The 21,453-nt window shown below is 40.2% G+C and overlaps 1 protein-coding gene across 1 annotated transcript in view; it reads left to right on the top strand.

Annotated features, from left to right (window-relative positions):
• FBXL17 (F-box and leucine rich repeat protein 17) overlaps positions 1–21,453 on the top strand; it is a 512,446-nt gene that overhangs the window by 478,367 nt on the left and 12,626 nt on the right. The window contains 1 exon segment of the mRNA XM_032403887.1: positions 11,881–12,023. Coding sequence (XP_032259778.1) covers positions 11,881–12,023 — 143 coding nt within the window.

Consider the following 21,453-nt stretch of genomic DNA (forward strand, 5'->3'; position numbering starts at 1 on the left):
CTAGTGTGCATGGTTCAAGTTTGCAGGTGAGTGGATCCAGAACTGGGATTCTCTCTTCCCCCTTGAAAACAAAAAGAATATAGAAAGTTTAGTGTTCTCTGAATTTTAATCTAGTTCTCCACTAAACTTCAAAAACTCAAATTGAAATGTTTTGAATTTCATGATTTTATTTCCTTTTCCCTTCTTATGGCAGAAAGGTCCATAAGCAAAAATTGCTGCCAGTATCTAAGCTAATCCATGCTCAGGACAACAGCCCCTGAGTTATAATTGTTCTGGTTATAGTTAGGGAGGAATAAGTGAGCTTACCTTTTTGTGTTTAGTTTTAGTTTGCAAATAGCTTTATGCTTTTTTTCACAGGATTTCACATGATTTTAGGTATTGAATTTTGGCACCAGTAAATACGTTTGTCTCGAGGAGCCTAAGGTTAGAGAGAAACCCCACTGTCAGAAATGTTAAGTTCTTCCCTTCGCTCTGGTAAAATTCAGAAATATATCCAGTACACCTTTTTAAAAACTGGTTTTTACTTCCTTTGTAAAGCAAAGCATGCCTAGTGTTGAAAATTTTTAAATGCAGAAATATATAGGGGAAAATGTTTATTACCTATCATCTCCCCCAAAGATACCTGCGGACATCATAGTGATTGATATACTGCAGCTATTCAGTAAATACTTTTCGAATAAAAGAATGAGTGTAAACTCTAGAGAATGCAAACAAGACCCCTTTCTGAGTTTTTTCCCTAATTGTGATATGTAAGATGCACATATTTAAACAAACATATATTGAATACTAACAAGTGAAGGCTCTGTGCTAAACAATGATGATATAAAGATGAGTAAAGGTGGTCTTTGCCCCTCTTGGAGTTTATATCCCGGAGAAGAAACCAATATATTCCTACTATTGCAAGGACACTGAGACACACGAGGACACAAAGAGCAGCTATGTAAAATCCCATGCAGGAAATTTCTTTCAAATCTAAGTGTCAAAAAAAGATTTCTTTTAACATCCTTGACTCTTCTCTTTCTCTTACTCCACATACAATCCATCAGCAGTATTGTTGGTCCTCTCTAAAATAGTCATAATTCAACTCCTCCTCCCTGTTTTTATTACATAGCCCTGGGCCAAGCCATTGTCACTTCTTGTCTAGATAATTGCAGTGGCCTCCTTCTTGGTCTCCTTGCTTCTGCTCTTGCCTCCTTACAGTCTGTCTTTAACCCAGAAGCCAGAGAAGGCTTTTGAAAGTTTAAGTTAGGTCATATCACTCCTCTGCCCCAAATTCTCCAGTGGATTCTAATTTAATTTAGAGGAAACCCAGTGTCATTAAAATGATCTATGAGATGATTTTGACCACCCCCTTTTCCATTACCTCTCCCAGTCTCATCTCCACCACTCACCATCTTGCTCTTTTGCTCATTCTAAAACAAGCCAGCAACCTTCCTATCTCATGGCCTTGACGTTAAGTTTTCTCTGCACATAATGCTTTTCCCTCAGATATCTGTATGGCTTGTTCCCCCACCTCTTCAGATCTTTGTTCAAATGTCATTTTCTCCATGAGGCCTTCCCTGCTCACCCTAATTAAAATTGTAGCACTCCCACCCTGGTCCTTGCTCAGTTTTTCTCCAAAGCCTCATCACCACCTGACAAATTATGTATTCTCATTATTTATTTGTATTCAGAATACAAGCCCCACAAGGGCAGGAATTTTATCTCTTTATTCCCAGCTCTTGAAACACTCCCTGGTGCATAGTAAGTACTCAATTAGTATTTGTTTAAAGAAGGAAGAGATCATATATTCACTCTGCTGACATCCCCATGTGTTCTTCCCTCTTCCTTTGGTTTCCTTCCCTTCAGTATCAAGACACTTCTACAATGTGTGTTGAGCAGTCTGATAACACATTTGTTGTCACCAGCCTTGGTATCTCTCAAGTGGTAGTTGCTGCAGTCACATTCTGCTCTGCCCTGCACTGGGTCACATAAATATTTGTGTCTGATGCCCACTTGAAACGGATGCTGTGTCTTTAGGGTGGTCTGGAAAATTCAGCTCAGAAAGATGGACAAGGCAGAGGTATGACAGAAACACTAATGTACTTTTCCATATCCATGAACCAACATATTTAAGCTCAGAATTCACTTCTCATAAAGTGGGGAAATCTAATATAATGTCAGGATTTTGAAAAAGATGCATAATTCTTTGATAAGTAATGTATGTATATATGCAGGCTACAACAAAAAAGAATCATTAAACCAGGGACTTTAAGGTTCTCAGCTAATGTTAAGAGTAGTAATGCTTTTTTTCTTCTTCATCCTGGATTCTAAAATTTAATAAAGAGATTATCGGGGGGACCTAACATTCCACTCAGAGCGCTGGTTACTACCAAACACAGCACTACTGAAAACCAGGGCAGTGGATCAGATTCCTGTTAAATGAAGGTTAGTTCTAAATATGCCTTTTGTTTATTACATTTTCAGAAGTCACATACTCAAAAATAGTTTCTACCTACCCAATCGGATTTGTGTCTTTCTGCTATTAAAATAAAAATAATGTGAAAAGCATAAAAGGTAAAAAAAAAAAAAAATACTTATCCTCGCTTCTGATGAATTTAAAGACCTTTAAAAAAATTCTTCACTTGAACTCTTACTTTTCCACCAACTTGTTTATCTCATAGGAAGGAAAGCAGGTGCAGCCTATAAATAATGTTGCATTTCCATCTCAGGATGTACAGGGCAGGAGAGTCTTCTCCCCGAAAGGTCAAGGGCCACAGCCAGCTTGTTCCCTTTGTCAGATAAGACTTGCATGTTGCTACTCCGAACTCAGTAAACAGAGTTCTGTAAAGTGAATGCCCCTACGTGCAGTGTCTTGAAAATTCTGCCATAATTCAAAGTTTTCACTCTAATGTTATCCACCATTGTTGGGCAATTTTTGTATTATATTTATTTTTCACTTGATTTTCAGAGATTTAGAGTTCCTAAATAAAGCATACTCCACAGTCTTTGAAATTCCACAAATAAATGAGCATTTGGAAAGCTTTCTATAACTGTAATTTTTTTTGAATTTACTTTCTTATTTTAAGAAACTTTAAGTTAATTTTTCATGTCTCCAGAGGATAGACTAAGTTTATTTTACTGGTACTTTCCCTCAAATTATGTGGAAAATTATCTGTTGTCTAGAAAGCTACTGTTTGCTATGTAGTTTAATAATAGAAAACTTACGTGCCTTTCCTTGTTTATCAATTTAATTTAATAGATATTTACTGAGTACTTGTAAGGATAAAGGCACATAATTTTATGCTAGGATTTTAAAACAGTGTATGACAACATGACAAGATGCGTAACATCAGTGGTCCTTAGGGAAATGAAAATTAAAACCCACGATAAGCTAGCACTTCACACCCACCAGAATGGCTATAATCAGAGAGACAGATATTACCAAGTATTGGCAAGGATGTAAAGACCCTGGAATCTTCATACATTACTGGTGGGAATGTAAATGGTAGAGCCACTTTGGAAAACATTACGGCAATTTCTTATGAAATTAACATACACTTAACCATACAACCCAGAAATCCCACCTCGCTTCCCAGAGCAAGGAGGATGAAAGGAAAACATATGTCCACACATGTATGTTCATGTTTATAGTAGCATTACACATCATAGCCAGTAGAATGGAATATTATAGAGCATTGAGAATGAACGGACTACCAGTATACATAACAATGTAGATGGATCTCATGAACATATAATGGACAGCTGAAAAACCAGAAACAAGAGTGCTGGGTGTTTAACTCTATTTATATGAAGTTCAAATGCAAGAATACACATCTGTGTGTTGGGAAGTCAGGATAGTGGTTATCCTTATTGGCAGGATAGTAGTGACTGGAGCTGGGGACGAGTGAGCTTCAGTGGTGGTGGTCAGGCCCTGTCTCTCAATCTGGATACTGTTATAGAGCTGGGTTAACTTTGTCAGAATCCATCAAATTGTACCCTTAGGACTTGTGCAAATTTCTGCATGCATGCTATACTTCCAAAAAGTTCATTGAAACTGTAAAAAATGAGTGACACTTGATTTTCAGAGATTTAGAGGTCCTAGAAAAGAATTCTCCACATTTGCTGCTTCAAAGACTTTACAATCTAGCAGGAAGACAGGTGTGTTGATAAATAATTCTAATATGAAACAAACTCTGATAAGTGCTGCATTTGAAATATAAATAAGTGCAATGAAGTAAAGAAAATACTTACTAAAAAGGACAACCTGGAAAAATAGAATATGGTCACTGTCAGGTTACTACCTAATAATATGAGGAATATAATAGTAATGTATAAAAATGGAAGGAAAAGATATAAATTAGAAATAAGGAAATTAGAGGTATTGGTTTCTATACAAGAAGTCACTACTGTTTGAGAGATAAAGTTGTATTAAAATATCAGAACACATGGCTGTGCCTATCCTTAACAACAAGTTCTTTCTGTTTTTAGTCGACTGACTTTGCCCGAGTGGTAGGTTGTTATGTTCCAGCAGTTCTCAGCCCTGGCTGCACATGAGGAGCACAGGAGCTTTTATTGCTTCTCCTGAATCAGAATCTCCAGGGGTGGGACTTAGGCATCTGTACTTTTTCTAGGCCCCTGTGATTCTCCGCAAGCGCCAGGGCTAGGAACCACTGCTGTAGTCCCCGCGGGGCAGAGGGAGCCTTCCCGGGGACCATCACACCACAACAAATGTCTCCGAAAGTGTCATTTCTTTGTTTTTGGAGCTTCTGTGGCTTCTACAAAGAAGAGCACTTTTCATATTTATCTCTTTGTACCCATGCCAAGAAATTTCCTTGCAAATGGCTTTTATCCAAGTATTACATGAAAGATGTTAATCCTACTGTTAAATTTTAACCCTAGCTCTTTCAAGCACTAGGGCATTTCTTCTGATTGTATTGCAGGTACATAGATCCATAGCAGAAGATAGAACTGGAAAGGACAAAATGGCATATGCAGGTCACTTGTTAATGCACTCATATGACTAATCTTCCTCCTATGAGGAAAAAAAAAATGTATTTTTAGTGGTAACATTTGTATCAGATTGTTCACTGTGAAAGTAATACCTGCTTTCACTTAGAAAATGTTAGTTCTCTCCTTAGTTCATTCACTCGTTATCTGTTATTAGCTTATCTATGTGTTTTAAATCTTTGCTTCGAAATACCTTTTTTTTTAAAGAGTCTATTTTTAAGTAATCTCTACACCCAGCGTGGGGCTTGAACTCACAACTCGGAGTTCAAGAGTTGCATGCCCCACCAACTGAGCCAGCTGAGCACCCTGAAATACTTTTAGAATTATAGAAGAGTTGCAAAAATAGTAGACAGTTCACATATACTGTTCCCCTAGCTACCTCTGATGTTGTCAACTCATATAACCATTGTATAATTATCAAACCAGGAAATTAGCATTGAAACAGTGAGATAGCTAAGTTCCAAATCTTATTTGAATTTCACCAGTTTTTTCCCCTAATTTTTTTGTCTACTCCAGGATCCAGTCCAGGATCTCGCAGTGTATGTAGCTGCGGTGTCTCCTCCTTCTCGTATCTGTGACACTTCCCCATTCTTCTCTTACAGTCCATTACCCCTACCCTTTAGATTTGTAGACTGTTTTTCAGTTTGGGTTTGTGTGGCGTTTCCTTATGAGCAGATGCAGGTTATTTATTTTGGCAAGAATACTGCAGAGATGCTCAGGTGGTACATGATATCTGTATGTGTTATTACCGGTGATGTGAACCTTGGTCTTTTGGTTAAGGTGGTGGCTGCTGGGTCTCTTCTGATTTTAGCATCCATTGGTGGATTTGGCCTGCAACAGTTATTACTGTGATCTTTGCCTGATGATGTTTTGTATTTCCCCCATTCCTTCTACACTAATTAATTGGAATTGTTCTGTAAGGAAGAGTTGTCCTTCCTTGACTATATACCCATCTATCTGTCTATCTCTACAGTATAGACTTGTGGATGCTTATTCAGTTTTCTCAGGTATAGTCCAATACTCTCATTATTTATTTTGATGCTCAAATGTTCCAGCTGTGGCCATTGGCAGCTTCTTCTGATTGGATCCTATGTCCTTTGGACATGCCGCCATTCTTTTTTAAGCACTTCTTTTTTCTGTTATCACAAGATGTTTCAAACTCATCTTGTATTTTCTCTGCCCCAGTCTAGGAATCAACCATTTCTATAAGAAGCCCTAATTCTTTTTATTGGAGAATGATATTTATAAACCAAGTTCTGGGTGCTAGTAGATCACTGCTATTGGAGCATCATTGCTCCTAGTCTCTCTCAGCTGAAAAAGATAGGAAATATATGTATGTATACTAACCCATGCATGCACATACATCATATTTATTAGTTATTTCTATATCTGTATATCTGTTATATATATATGACACACACACACATATATATATATGACCATGAGTTCATTCTAATATCTCTGATTCCAATTCAGTACCACTGAGATCTTTATGAGCCTTTCCCCTTTTCTTGTTTATAACTTCTTTCTCTAACAGTAAAAAGACCAGCTCTCAATATTTATAATCCTAGATTACACATAAAGCAGTTACTGAATTACTAACTCATACCCCTGTGAGAAATAGATTTAGTAACTAGAGTACAGTATTTACTGACAGTTCTTTTTGGGTTTCACCTTACAACATCCTGCCGAAATAATGTTTTCCAAAGTGACTTAATTGTTAATTCCCATCCCCTTCTGTGTGGTTATCTTATTTGTCTGGGTCATGCTCTTCATTTGTAATACAATTAGCTTCATTTGTTACTGTTTGTATTCTATTTCCCTTTCCTCCAGATCCTTGCTGGTTTTAATTTTTTTTATTTTGGGAGGTATGTAAAATGTTACTGTGATGCACAGTCAAAGCTATATCCAAAGAGATACTCCCAGAAGTGTTCATCCCTCCTGAAACCCTCACCCCCTACATTCCATGCCCCCTTCTTCCCTCCCCTTTCCCAACCAACCCCGTATAGTTAAACAGTCTCCATATTTTCTGGTTTATCTTTCCCGTATTCCCTTTTCACAAAAGAGCAGATTCATATGTGTGTGTGTTTTTTAATTATATTCTCTTTTTATATGGCGATAGCACACCATATAAATCCTTGCACTTTATCTTTTTCACTGAATGATTTAAAAGTTCCTAGTGATCTTCCCCCCTCCTTTTTTTTACAGCTGCCTAGTATTCAGTTGTGAGAGTATAGCATCATTTAACCATTCTCCTACGTATGGGTACTTAGGCCATTTCCATTATTTTGCAATTATAATCAATGCTCCAATGAATAAACTTATATATATATGTAATTTTGTATTATTAAAATATATTTTGGGGGTAGATTCCTAGAAATGGAACGTATTAGTCAAAATTAAGTACGTATGTTCTCATGGCTTTCAGATGCTCTGTATGCCTATGGAAATGCCTCCTGGTGGGTTAATGTATATCCTTGATCATTATATGAGTTACTGATTTACAGTTTTTAACTTGTGTAACTTTTTAGAATTTAACTTTTTTTTGTTGTACTTAGCACATTAAAAAGTATATTAAATTTGCATTGAGTTTAGGAATTAGTCTTGCATAATTTATCCCTTTTCAAGGCTCAGTAAATATCATTGTAATGTGTCGACAGGTCCTAATGAAGGTAGTAATCACACATTACACTTACAGCCCTATCGTCCTAGGTGCAGTCAGTGAGTTCATGCTCACCAATGGAGAGTGGGCAGTTCAGGAACTGGCATTGACATAATGACTAAGTGCTTATATAATGCTCTCATTGGCCCAGAGCATTTTATTTTTCAAAACTCTTTTAAGTCTTTTCATTTTATATCAACTGCACCACTGTAGAACGCTTTGGGGAAATATCACATAGCTCATGACATTTATGTAGGACAAAGTCCCTTCCATGTATTACATCATTTGAACCTCCAACCAACCCTGTGAAGTAAGCAGGACATAGAGTCAACTTCCCCATTGTCCAGGCGAGGAAGCGGAGATTCAGAAAAGGTAAATATCCTGAGATCAGACATTGACTAAGTAGTGAGGCTGGAAATGAATTTGAGACTAGACCACAATACAAGTTTCACGGCTAGCTTGGGAACAACAATGAAAAAATATCCAAAGGTAGGATGTAGTCACAAAGAGTTAAGCTGCTCTATAGATTGTGGAAGTTAAAGATTCTATTGGACCGGTGTTTTATGGTCACAGGGTAAGTCCTTGGCTTATAGGTATATAAGCTGTCATGTTTAAGTCCTGAATGGTGGTGAAAGGAAATACGTTCCATACACATGAAGGCTCCTCTAGCACCCTGTGTGCTGCTGTGATGGAACGAGCACTGGCTTGAGAGCCAAACTGTCGTGGTTTGCACCACGGTTTTGCCACTTATGAGGGGTGGGGCCTTGGAGAAGCGTTTAACCTCCATTTTCTTACCTTCAGATGAGTATTGTTATTGCTGGTCTATTGGAGGGATTAAAAGTAACTTCATCAGGGGTACTTGGGTGGCTCAGTCGTTGGGCGTCTGCCTTCGGCTCGGGTCATGATCCCAGGGTCCTGGGATGGAGCCCCGCGTAGGGCTCCCTGCTCAGTGGGAAGCCTGCTTCTCCCTCTCCCACTCCGCCTGCTTGTGTTCCCTCTCTCGCTGTGTCTCTCTCTGTCAAATAAATAAATAAAATCTTTAAAAAAAAAAAAAAGTAACTTCATCAGAAAGACTCTCCCTCATGCCCCCCACTTAAAGGTTATTCTTAAAGTGACCAGTCCCTTTCCTTTGGAGCATTTGTCACAATTTAGAATTATATATACTTTTGCGTTTGTTTCACATCTGTCTCTCCTACTAGAATATAAGTTTCAGGACATCAAGGGCTCTGCTTGTTTTTGCTACCCTTTGTATCTCTTATCCTTACCCCCAGTGCCATTAATCATTGAATAAATATTTCTGAAGGGAATCCCGCCACGTCCTTGTACTTGTTTTTAGGTCAGCCCCACAGAAGGGCCTGCAGCTGCCCTATCCTTTCCCATCTCTCTGCCCTTCCGTATGCCATTTTCTTAGCCCCACGTACTTGCCCTCACTCTTTCATTTTTCTGGAGAATCCTTACTCATCCCTTACAACCTAGTTCAGCTCTTCCATGAAGGCTCCCATGATTTCTATTCCCCCTTGAAGAGTGAGCGGCTCCAGTGCCGCCCGGGCATGCTTCTCTAATAGACCTAAACCACACTATAGCCATTGGTGTGTTCAGCTAACGTTTTTAAGAACCAACTCCTCCCCAGGCACAGGCTAGATGCTGGGCATACAACAGGAATAGGAGCTGTCATTCTAACGGAGAGATGGGCCACAACAACATAAACAAATTAATAATTACATTTCCAATAGAGGTAAATGATAGGATGATGAGTTTTGAGAAGCTGACCTTTGACTTGAGATATGAAAAGTGAGGAGTTAGGAATGGGAAGAGGTGGGGGATGAGCATTGTACTGTCACTGTTTACTTGGGTGATCCTCATTTCTACCCCACCCTGCCACCCTCCACCCCCAATCAGCTGGCCTCTGCGCTCTGTGCATCTTTCTATCCCCACCACCTCGTACACCTGGCCCAGCACGTGCCACATCGCAGGTCCACACGCCAGTGATGCAGCATGTTAGAATTGCCCAGTGCCTGGCCCCAGCCTTCTGACTCAGTACATCTGATATGTGGCCAGGGCTGAGAGCCAATTCTCAGCTTATTATCCACTCTCCCACATAGTATCTTGTGACTGGGAAAGTTATTCAGTCTTTCTGTGACTGATCCTTAAGATGGAAATAATAATAAAACTCCATAAGGTTTCTGAGAGGATTAAATGAGACAATATGCCTAAAATTCTTAGCCCAGTGCCTAAAACGTGGATGGTCAATAGATATTGGACAAAATGCTCATAAGGAGTTTGCTGAATAACTGAAGGAACTAAGGAATAATAAAGTTTAATTCTTACTTTAGCATATAGAACTGTGTCAAAACAAAAACTGAATACCCTGATTTATCCTCAGTTGTCTTATTTAGTGCCTATTTTAATTTGGACAAGAAAGGGAAAAAAGGGGGAATACTAAACACCAGAGTTTTTAACAGTTAGAATCAATAGCTATTGACTCTTCATTTGCTTATAAAGCAGCCTCTGAACAATCCTCAGATCATTTGTTTTTACCCTTTTCTGGCTAGTACAGGGCTTTCATGTTCTAGCCCCAAACCTAAATAAAAGTACACAATCCTTTGTCGTCTTTTGAAATCACAGTTTGAGCACTCTGTATTCAAAGAAATTTCTTTTATGTATCTTCTACTTCATTTATCATAGTGAAAATTATGACAATACCAGAGATAACAGTTTTCTTAGGGCAAAGACACCAATGGGATTAACCTGGGATATTGCTTCCACACACAAAATATCACTCAGAGCATTTAGCAAACTTTTGGCAGATCTCCCTCCATCCTGCTCCCACTTCTTTAGAAACTAAATGTCGAAGTAGCATGCAAAAATGAGAGCATGAACAAATTCGTGGCATGAGGAACTTCTAGGAGAAGAAAAAATTTGTCCTTTGTAACATTTTCACTGGAAAACACTGGGATCATGGTTGTTTTTGTAAACCTTAAATGTCTGACTACTTAGAAGTGCTTTGATATTTGAATGCATGGGCATGAATTTTCTATTTAAGAAAAAATTACTGAAGTAACTAGCAAAGAGATTTTGCCAAGTTCTTTTCTGTGAGCTCTAAGAGTTAACATTTATTTACATGAGTAATTCACTCTGCTCTTATCAATCTAGTCAATTGGAAAATATCATCCGCCTTTAATGTCACAGAAATCAGCGCATCCTATCTTAGAATGAGGAAATAATTAGCAAACAATTTCTTTCCTTTTTAATATGTGTGGCATTGTTTTCAGGGTTTTCATTTACAAACCAGTGCACCATAAACTTGTTCTGGCTGGAGGTATTGAAGTCTGTTTTCCTGCTCCACAAATGTAGAGGTGTGCACGTCTCTCAAATCAGAAGTCCATAGCAAAGAGCCACCTTCACTGATTGGTCGCTCTGACAGGGTGAGGGGTAATGGAGCAGCGATAAGTAGTGCACATCGTAGATTATGGGATAAGCATCTGCACTTTAGTTTAGCGGTACAATGCTAAACAGTCGAGAAGACTAAAGATACCGATAGTCTGCAGATGACAGGCTTCATTTTATATGTTAATAGAAAGAAGACTTCCGATAATGGTGAGGAAATTCACCATAACAAATGCATTCCCTTTGCTGCACTCCAGCATAGCACCAATTAAGTTCAACTGTATGTATAGTGTACTCTTAATTCCTAACAGTGCCAAGGACTAATGTGAAAAATATTATGTAGTCTTACATTTTACAGGTCATGAACAAATGGAAAAAATTATGCCAATCGGTAAAGAAATTCACTGCACTATAACACACCTCAAAATGGTGCTTACATGGATTTTCCTTTTTAAAAATTATTCACGTTATCTTGGGTAAAGTTTAGTTTTCTGCTTGGGGTTTTCTGTAACCTTATATATGTAATTCGTTTTAATTTATTCCTTCTGCAGATATGAATGTTTGAAAGTACAGGTAACCTTGTAATGAGTAAAACTGATAAGAGGTTGTGTTCCGACGAAAGGGGAATTATGGAATGATTATTCACTTTGTGAAAGGGTTTGTCATAGACCAGCTTTATGAAAGCATTTCAGATTTAATTTCGTTTACAAAACACTCGTTTACACACAACCTTTCAGGAACAAGTTTAGTGAGGAAATGAGAGGAATAGTCATAATAAGATAGAGGCCCCTTACACTGCTAACATTTATGCTTGCTTTCTCTCTCTCTGTCCCTCCTTGCAGCGCTGATAGCCATCGGCCGGTATAGCATGACGATAGAGACTGTGGACGTCGGATGGTGTAAAGAAATTACAGATCAAGGAGCCACCCTCATTGCACAGAGCAGCAAATCCCTGAGATACTTGGGGCTGATGAGATGCGATAAAGTAAGAGTTACCTCTCAAATTTGTTTTCTATATATCAGTGTAGGTAATAGCTTTCTATCATACTCTCTCTCCCTATATGTACAAATGTGTACATGCACATACATGTACTATTACAGCTACGCATTGCAAGATGCCTGGTTTTCTAAATGAATCTCAGATTATTTTTGCATTTCTCTGTTTAAAAATGAATTTTGTGCTTATGCAGAAAGGAAAAGCAGTCATACACAGAGTCAAATTAGATTTTGGCCTCCTCTCCCTAAGTCCATGAACCAAAATTAAAAATGTTTGCATGGCACACAGCAATGTGCAGGGTCTAACAGTAAAATTCTTTTCTGGGTTCCAAGTTTCCTGCAACAGTAAGGTGGAAAGAACAGTGCCAAATTGGTTTTTCGCAATTTGAAGTGTGTGATTTCAGTGTTCAGCATCTATGTATTCTAGCCATCTGGGGGCAAGAAAAGGCCAGTGAGGGGATATTATGTGGGAGTTTGCACCTTTCCACACTTAAGATGCCACTTTTAGCACATGATGAGAAATGGTCCCAGAGGTCCCACTGAAGGTGTATGGAGCTGGCCAGGAGATGTGGGTGTGAGTTAGGGAAATTGTGCCACATTTAATATGGGGCCCTTTGAAGACTGAGAAGAAAAACTGATAAAAATCTGTACCGATCACCAGCCACGACAGAGGTGCTTTCCCCCTTGTTACTTCCATGTCTCCCCTGTAAGTCTAACAAGTGGTTATCTGCACTGTGAAGGGGAGAAAACAGAGGCTCAGAAAGACCCAGGCACTGGCCAGAGGCCACTTTTCCAAGATCTGACCCCAGGTCTTTGGAGTCTGGGTCCAGTGCTTGTGGCACACCCTGGATGCAGTCTCCGGGCACAGGGACTGCTTTCTTGGGAAAGATCAACCTCAGATACTTGCTCAGAGCTTGCCAGCATCTTAAAATAATTTATACATGTGTGCTACTTTTGCAAATGGTGCTTAGGGACAAATCTAGCAAAAGAGAGTGAAACTAAATATATATGTCTCTCCAAGGACATGCATTTTTCTAAACGTAGCATATTTGGGGGCAAATAGGAGAATGGCCCAAATCCTTTGTGTGCAATGTCATTTTTGTTAATTGACCTAGTTCCTGTCTCCAAATGCTTTAAAATCCCAACTTATACTAGGCCTTTGCCAGCTAGTTATGTTTAGAGAGAATTTACTGTATATTCTCAGCCCAGCCTCAAAAGCTGACTGACTGTTACTAAGCAACAGCACTGAGACCCAGGGGTTGCAAGTCTCCCTCAAATTTCACTACGAACTAACCTGATGCTGCTACTAACACCTGTCACCTTAAAATGACTTCTTTTAGGGCCTCCTGGCTGGCTCAGTCAATGGAGCATGTGACTCTTGATCTTGGGGTCAGGAGTTCGAGCCCCATGTTGGGTGTAGAGATTACTTAAAATCTTTTTAAAAAGAAGATTTCTTTTTAAAACAAGTTAAAGAGTCTACAGTAGACAGAGTATTCTAGAAACGTGAAACAATGACAACAGCTTTGCTCAGTGTCTGCCAGAAGAAACTGCTACCTGAGTACTCCTAACCAAGGACACCAAAATGTATGCATTCAAAATATATCTGTGTATCCACAAGCATTCTTGGAAATTACCGTATTTCTAGTCCACACTCTTTAGATTTGTTGAGGTCAGCTCCACCTTCAGAGATGAATTGTAGAAGTTTATGTTCCAGTTAGTACAGGAGATTATTCCAGACATACTTGCTGACCAGCATTTTGCGAATTTTAAGTTAAGGAATGGATCCTTTTCTAGCCAAATGCAGATTACTCCAAAATGAGATGGGGAGGCTGTTCTGATTAGCGGTATCCCTGAGAGAGTGTTAGTCCTTTGCTCAGGCGGCCTCTGAATCCTTTCTCCAACCAGTGAGCTGCTCTGAGAGCTGCTGGCTCTCGCACCACGCTGCCTGACCTTAGCCTGCTGCCGTGCGGGCTGGCCCGGGGGATGCTGGGTCCAGCCTTGCTGCCTGGCGTCCTTAGGCTTACGGCAGCTCAGCGCCAGACATGAGAGGTTCTGAGAGGACAGAAGAAGCTTCCAAACCACCCACAAAGTGCAAGGAAAGCCTTGCACATAATAGCCTGTTTGTTGATTTAGTTGGATGGAAATCTAGATTAAGTAGCTACTCAGCTTTCAAAATTTGTGTTATGCAATCTGTCTCCAGATTTTAAATTTTTATCAAGACTCAGAAAGACTCGAGTAGCAAAGAGGTTAAAATAGTTGATAGGTCACGGACTTAGAGGCCAGAGTTCAAATCTGGACTCTGCTCTCCATAGTGTCATCTTGGGCAGTTGCTTACTCAGTGCCTCTGTTTCCTCATTTGTAAAATGGGAATAATAAGAGTACCTATCTTATAGAGTTGTTGTGAGCATTTAAATATACCACGCTCTTAGAATAATCATGTTTGTTGTATATAAAATACTGAGTGCTACTGATTATTATCATCAATGTCACATTAACCTGTGTTTTGATATTTGAAATTTCCAAATGAGAAAAAAATTGTACTGCCTGCTATCCAATTTTGAAAAGAAATTAAAGAGAGAAAATATAAACTGAGATTGGAGAAGACATTGTCCTTTTACTTTTTCCTCTGTTAAATTTAAAATTAAGATTATTATTTTCTATACTAAGATGTCAATAATTACATTTTCTACACATTCGACAAAGGAAAACTAATACCTCCATGGGACACTCTGTATTTCAAATCAACTTACAAACCTGGGCATAGGGATGAAGAAAGATTTGCAGTGGAAGAAAAGGCTGAGTTGAAGATAAGACAATTCAAATAGGCAGGGAAACAAAAAGAAAGTAATAATGATGGAGAAAAATAAGAAGAGAAATAGAAAACCCAGAGAAATCATGACCAGGATATGGAGACGAAGACCCCATTATCTATCCCAATGTGATCATCTGTGCCAACCAATAATTGCAGACCAAAACTAGTTTGGGTCTATCAGCCTTCTCTCTGTACCTTAACCAAATTTGCTAACCTATTATAATGCGCCAATTTGATTTCCTCCCCTTTCTGCATACCAACTGGAGCCAAAGGAGAGGCAAGAGACCTTGATGGTCTACACAATTAACCCCCTTGTCAGGAATGTTGTCGCTGGGATCCTGCTCTGGGGAGAGATGGGGTTTGTGACGTCTGTGTGTCCCAGGGCTTGAGTTCTGTGATCCTGTGGTTCTGTGACCTATTGAAGGCTAGTAATATTTTCTTTCACATGCAGCCAGTTTCATTTGGGGCCAGTTATATTTAATTTGGAAGCTATATTTTACCAAGCTTGAGCTTTTTTTCCTCACGTGGGCTTTTGAGGAATTGCAAAAATAACAAAATGCATTTGTTGTAGGAAAAGGTGTTTTCCTCTGTCTCCCTCTTCTTTCTCTCTCTCATTTGGTAAACAAAGAACAGATGAGAAACATTAAATGTATTCTTTGCAATGAAAGCAACGTATGCTTAGATTGTCAGACAATGTCTAAACTAAACTGCAGTGAATGTGTTTGGCTGCAACACTGGTGTCTCCTAGGGAGGAGTCCTCCAGCCATTCCTCAAACGCAGCAGTCCCTGAGCACTTGTAAAATTAGGAAGTGCATTAAGAAGCCCGTGTTTGAGTAGCTGTTCTGATTGCTGGATGGATAAGCATGTTAGAGGCATTACTTTGAGTTTTAAAACCGACGCTACTTAATCTCCTAAACTTTAGTGCATTGTAAGAACGAAGAGAAGAAAACGCTGTGTGAGACGGCTTTCATGAATTGGGGTGAACTTATATTCTTAAAGACTGTTCAAAGGCTTACTTGACCTTGGGAATTAGAGTTGACCCGAAATCACCTATCAACTTAACACGCATTTATTTGGTGATTTAGTTAAAACCGCTTGTATAATCAATGGGACTCTTAATAAGAGCGATATGTTTACTCTGCTTTCCACGATTATAGACAGTCGTTGGCTTTGGTCATAGAAATCATTTTCACAACTTCAGAATAGAATATTCTATAGAACTCTAGATTCCATATAGATCTGTTTCTTCTAATAATATGATATTTTCCTCATTTCTTACAAGGCAGTTTGGATGGAGAACAAAACTGAAAAGGACCAAAAAAATCATGGGAAAGCTGTAGGGCAAATGGAAATACAGTGTTCAAGGTTAATGGAAAATGTTTGGGGTAACAGGGTTGATGAGAAGGGAGGCAGCCCAGTGGCATGGCGCTGGCTGAGAAACTAGACCTCGCCAGAGGCAGCCTGGCTGGTGTGGAAAACCTTGGTGATAAAATGTCGTGGTGGGAACCTCTGCAGTGTGTGTTAATACAGAAGTTTGGAGACAGAGGGCCTGAATTATGAGCAGCGAATAACATCATAAATGTAGCAATTCTCAAATGCCAAATCCTTGTGAAAAGCAGTTGGATGGAGAAATGCTGGAGCTTTTAAAAGCTCCCCTTCACTCTCTCTCTCTTTTTTTTAACTTCATGCAGAACTAATTTTATACACTGTTCATTTGATTTGAAAATGCCAGCGTCTGGGGTATCATTAAAGAGCGTTACTGAGGGAGCCACTCTTGGCAAAGCATTTTGCTTAAAATGCTTATTTGTTCTTATGTCCCTGCAGAGTTGTAGACAGGAAGGAGAAAGTATACCTCGATTTACCTCACGCCGTTCCTCTGCCTCAGCCTGGAGCAGGTAGTTTCTGTGGGGAGGCTCCTTCTCTTTGGCCTCTAGAGGCGCCAGGAGGGTCGTGGGGGCCACATTACTTAAGGAATAGACATAAATAGATTTTGAAAGGTCCACCCCAATGTCCTATGACCAAAACCTCTTGGAATTTCTTTGATTTCTAGTTGACATAAATTAGAATTACACAGGCGTGAAGAGTCCGCCCAGAAAAGATCAGAGAGGCTGCCGGGGGAGGAGAAGCCTCTGTGTGATCCTATTGATTATCCAGCTGCCTTCAGGCCAGGGGCTTCTGTGAGGCTGACTGTTATTGATCCACACCATGGAAATAATCGAATTAATTCATTTCTCATCAAACCGCCATTGCCGAGACCTTTCTCCTCACCTGCTCCAGTTCCTGAAGTACTTAGTTGAGGAGTGAAATAGATGATTTCTTTCAATAAGAAATGATTTCTTCAGGTCAGAAGAAATTCTTGTGTTCACACAGAGTTCCTCATTTAAATGGTAGAGAGATTTAATCAAATCAATGAGAAGCCAACACGGAAAGCAAGTAATAGAAACCAGTCATCTCTTTAAAGCCAGAAATCTACTTTACAACCTTAAAATATCAAGGGCCAACTTTTGTGTGCCCAGTTTAATGTAAAAATATTCAGGGAAAAATTGACCACTGCATTTTTCAGGAAGTAATTATGGTAAGAGAAAGCCTCAACCACCTAAATATTTCTGTGGAGAAAATGGAGTTTTTATCAGCTTGTTTAGGAATCAGGAGCAGGAAAGCCCTATGGGGAAAATAATATAGGACTCTGTAACTAATATACAGAACTAACTGGAAAAATCAGTTTAAAGGAAAAATAATTTGTGGGGCGCTGTGTCCAGGACTGTTTTGGTAGCAATTCAGGCATGAAACCGAGCGTGTACCTGCAGGGACTCCCCACTCCCCTGCAATGCATGCACAGCTGTTTCCAGATTGCCCGTAGCCAAAATTGAAAATTGAGAATTTATGCCTTATCAAAGAAAATAAAGTGAAAAACAGAACAAAACAAAACATTCTGTCCTAATAAGGCAGGAGTGGTGTTGACTGTATTCGATTGTGCTGTCCCGGGCCCAGGCGACGTGACCATTACCCGGTTACGTACCGGGTAGCGCACCGTCGTGTGCTCAGAGGAAGAGGGAAGGTGAAAAATGGTTAGAGAGCGTGGCTGGGGCTCGAAAATCTGAACCTCAGTCCTTCACTTGAAGAATCAGCATCTTGTTCCTTTTGCTGATAAAACAGTTTCTCCAGGTGATTTTCGCATAGGAACGCTTTAAAACACATTTCTACAACCCTCTCCTGATTATTCTTGGTAATTGAAACAGAAAGACACATCAGCTGAAATTCAGAGGTTACCTCACAACCTCACAACCTCACGGTAGCCAAGCGTTCCCGTCTCCTCTTCTTCCAGTCCTATTCACCTGAGAGGCCTTCCCTGTATTTAAGTATTAAGCCAAGAAACACAGCATGTTGCTGTCAGACTGCGGGGTTTTCAAATTCTACCTCCTTTGCTTTACTGTCTGTGGGATTTTGGACAGCTTAATCCCTAAAAGCCTCAGTTTCACCATCTGAAAAATTGCGATATATTTACTCCATAGGGTTGTTCTGAGATTAAATGAGATAGTGCAACAGAGCGCTTAGCCCAACATCACATACACGGTAAGCCCTCGGTAATGGCAACTACTACTACTATTATTTATTCATACGTACATATCTGTTGTGGAATCTTGTATGTGATGTTTAACCATGACGTGAACTACCTGGTTCGTAAGATTGTAGCCGTGAATATAAATTCACATGCTAATAGCTTACAAAGAAAACAAGGCCCTGAGACTTAGCAGTTCTCAGGAACAAATAGGATCTATTCTTTTCGTACTTAAAACCCATTAAATAACAATTACACTTATAAGGGAAGAAGAAATTCAGAGACCAGTAGGTCGCAGTCCTTTCCTGTGAAAAGAGTAAAGACTTGCCAAGTTAGATGGCATGCAATGTCCAGGCTGGGACTTGTTTCGTTTGCTTCTTCAGGAAAATCGACATCTCCCCTAGAACATTTATTTAAGGGAATATGCTGTAAGCTACTGCTTATGTTTTGTTCAGTTCTGTTATGGGATTGATGTATAGTGAAATTTTATTTTTTTTTAGAAAGGAGAAAGGAGAGGGTCTGCTGTTCCCCAGATGCTGTAGGGTGAATAGAATGTTATGTTAGAGTTTGCCTGAAGGCACCCGGGAGTGTCATTGCTTTGCAGTAAATAATCTCCTTGGAACTTTGATTTGGCTTAAGTAATTATATGAAAGAATTAGGTTGCAGGATCATATTATTTTTCTAATTTGTAAATAGAAAAGGTAACAGCAATTTCTTAACAGGGCTCAGATTAGATCCCAGAACTCCTAAGCACCTGACTTCACAGTAGAAGCAAGGACAGCTTGCGGTGGCTTAGGAGACTGAGGGACGACAGCCCCTCGGGAAGGAACCGGCTCAGCCTGCACGCGAGGCCCAGCCATTCAGCAGGGGAAAATTTTGTTTGGCAAGTAGTTTTTCAAGAAGAAACCTAAACTCCCTCCCCTGTCCCAATTTTTATCATCTATTTTATCCATTTATTGAAGAGATATCCGTTGAGTTGCTTACTTGTGTTCCAGTCACTGTGATAGGTGACAGGTCAGAAAAAACAGTGAATAAGACCGTCTCTACCCCCATGGAGCCCGCCGCCTCCTGGGGGAGACAGACAAGCAAGCAGGCAATTATAGTACATGCAGTAGGACTGCAAATTAGTTGTCAGAAATGGCACCCCAAAGTATATTTCTTCTGCATAAAGAACCTTGCTTTGATTCCCACATCTGCTTTCAGCCATGGTCCTCTGTGGTTGTTTTCCGCCATGCTACTGATTCCGCTCTTTCCAGCGTCACCGGTGACTTCCTCGTCACCACATCCAGTGGCCACTTCTCTGTCCGCAGTTTGCTTCATCTCCTAGCAGCTGCATCGCCGTGGTAACCATGTCCTCCTTCATGAGAATGCTTCTCTCTTGCCTTCAACGTCACCATGCTCCTGGCTTTTCTATCTCCATCTCCCGGACTGCTTCCCTCATCTGTGAAGTGGAAATAAAAATAACACCTCTCCCGTAAACTATAGAGAGGATTAAATGAGTTAATGTGTGGAAAGTTCCTTACACAAAGCAAGCAATAAACATTAGCTCTTATTTGCTGTGACGGTGAATGCTTACCTTCCTCGTCCCCATCCCCCTCCCTCTCATTAGAATGTAAGATCCATGGATTTCTGCTTCTAGATTGTGTTGCCAGACCCGGCCACAGTGGCTGGTACATTACCGTTACTAAACAAATGTGTATTGGAGGATGGATGGATGGACTGTGTTTCTCATCAGCATTTTGTATAGCTCCAGGGTTCTGAGGAGGTTCTGAGGAGTCTCTGGGAATGACAGAGTGGGGCCTGGTCCTCTCACCTAACTTCAACCAGAGCAGCCCCACTTTCATTGCTTCATTTATTTAGTTTACTTATTTGGTTTGTTTATTTATTATTTTGGTTTGCAGAAGTATTGTACAGCTACAAGCAAGTTTGAAAAACATTAGATCCCACTTTCTCCTAATAGTTTTATAGATTATAAGAAGTATCTGGAGGGGCGCCTGGGTGGCTCAGTCAGTTGGGTGTCTGCCTTCAGCTCAGGTTGTGATCCCAGGGTCCTGGGATCGAGCCCCACATCAGGGTCCTTGCTCAGCGGAGAGCCTGCTTCTCCCTCTCCCTCTGCTGCTCCCCCCACTTGTGCTCTCTGGCTCTCTCTCTGTCTGTCAAATAAATAAATAAAATCATTTTTAAAAAAAGTATCTGGACAGAGGGAAATAAATGACTAAAAAAGCTGATACCTTGGATTTAATACCAGTTTCCATAGCTGGGGGGTTGTTAGTGTAGCCCAAAGCCCCTGGGGTTCCTGATAGTCATGGACAGAGTCCAGGCATCTGCTGTATGATTGGACTCCAGTTCCTTCAGAGCCTAACCCCAGAGTGCTCGGATTTATGGACAGTCTCTCTTCTGAACACCAAAAATATCACTTGTTTTCAGGTGTTCTTTTTTTTTTTAAAGATTTTATTTATTTATTTGACACAGAGAGAGACAGCAAGAGAGAGAACAGAAGCAGGGCGAGTGGGAGAGGGAGAAGCAGGCTTCCCACGGAGCAGGGAGCCCGATGCGGGGCTCGATCCCAGGACCCTGGGATCACGACCTGAGCTGAAGGCAGACGCTTAACGACTGAGCCACCCAGGCGCCCCTCAGGCTTTCTCATCCACAGATTTACAGATCACTTTTATGCAGAATAAATTTTTGCTGGTAATAAATTTGTTTTAGGAAACAGATCAAATCCATCAATTCTACCTGATGGAAACCGCCGTTTTAGAAGGGTATTTTTTCGGGCGCCTGGGTGGCTCAGTTGGTTAAGTGACTGCCTTCGGCTCAGGTCATGATCCTGGAGTCCCTGGATCGAGTCCCGCATCGGGCTCCCTGCTCAGCAGGGAGCCTGCTTCTCCCTCTGACCCTCCCCCCTCTCATGTGCTCTCTCTCTCTCATTCTCTCTGTCTCAAATAAATAAATAAAAAATCTTTAAAAAAAAAAAAAAAAAAAAGAAGGGTATTTTTTCGTTAGGTGTCCACTGGTGATTACCACTGCCCTAGGCTTTATGTAAGAAAA

Source organism: Phoca vitulina, unplaced genomic scaffold, assembly GCF_004348235.1.
Source record: "Phoca vitulina isolate PV1807 unplaced genomic scaffold, GSC_HSeal_1.0 scaffold6, whole genome shotgun sequence".
Taxonomy (NCBI): Eukaryota; Metazoa; Chordata; class Mammalia; order Carnivora; family Phocidae; genus Phoca; species Phoca vitulina.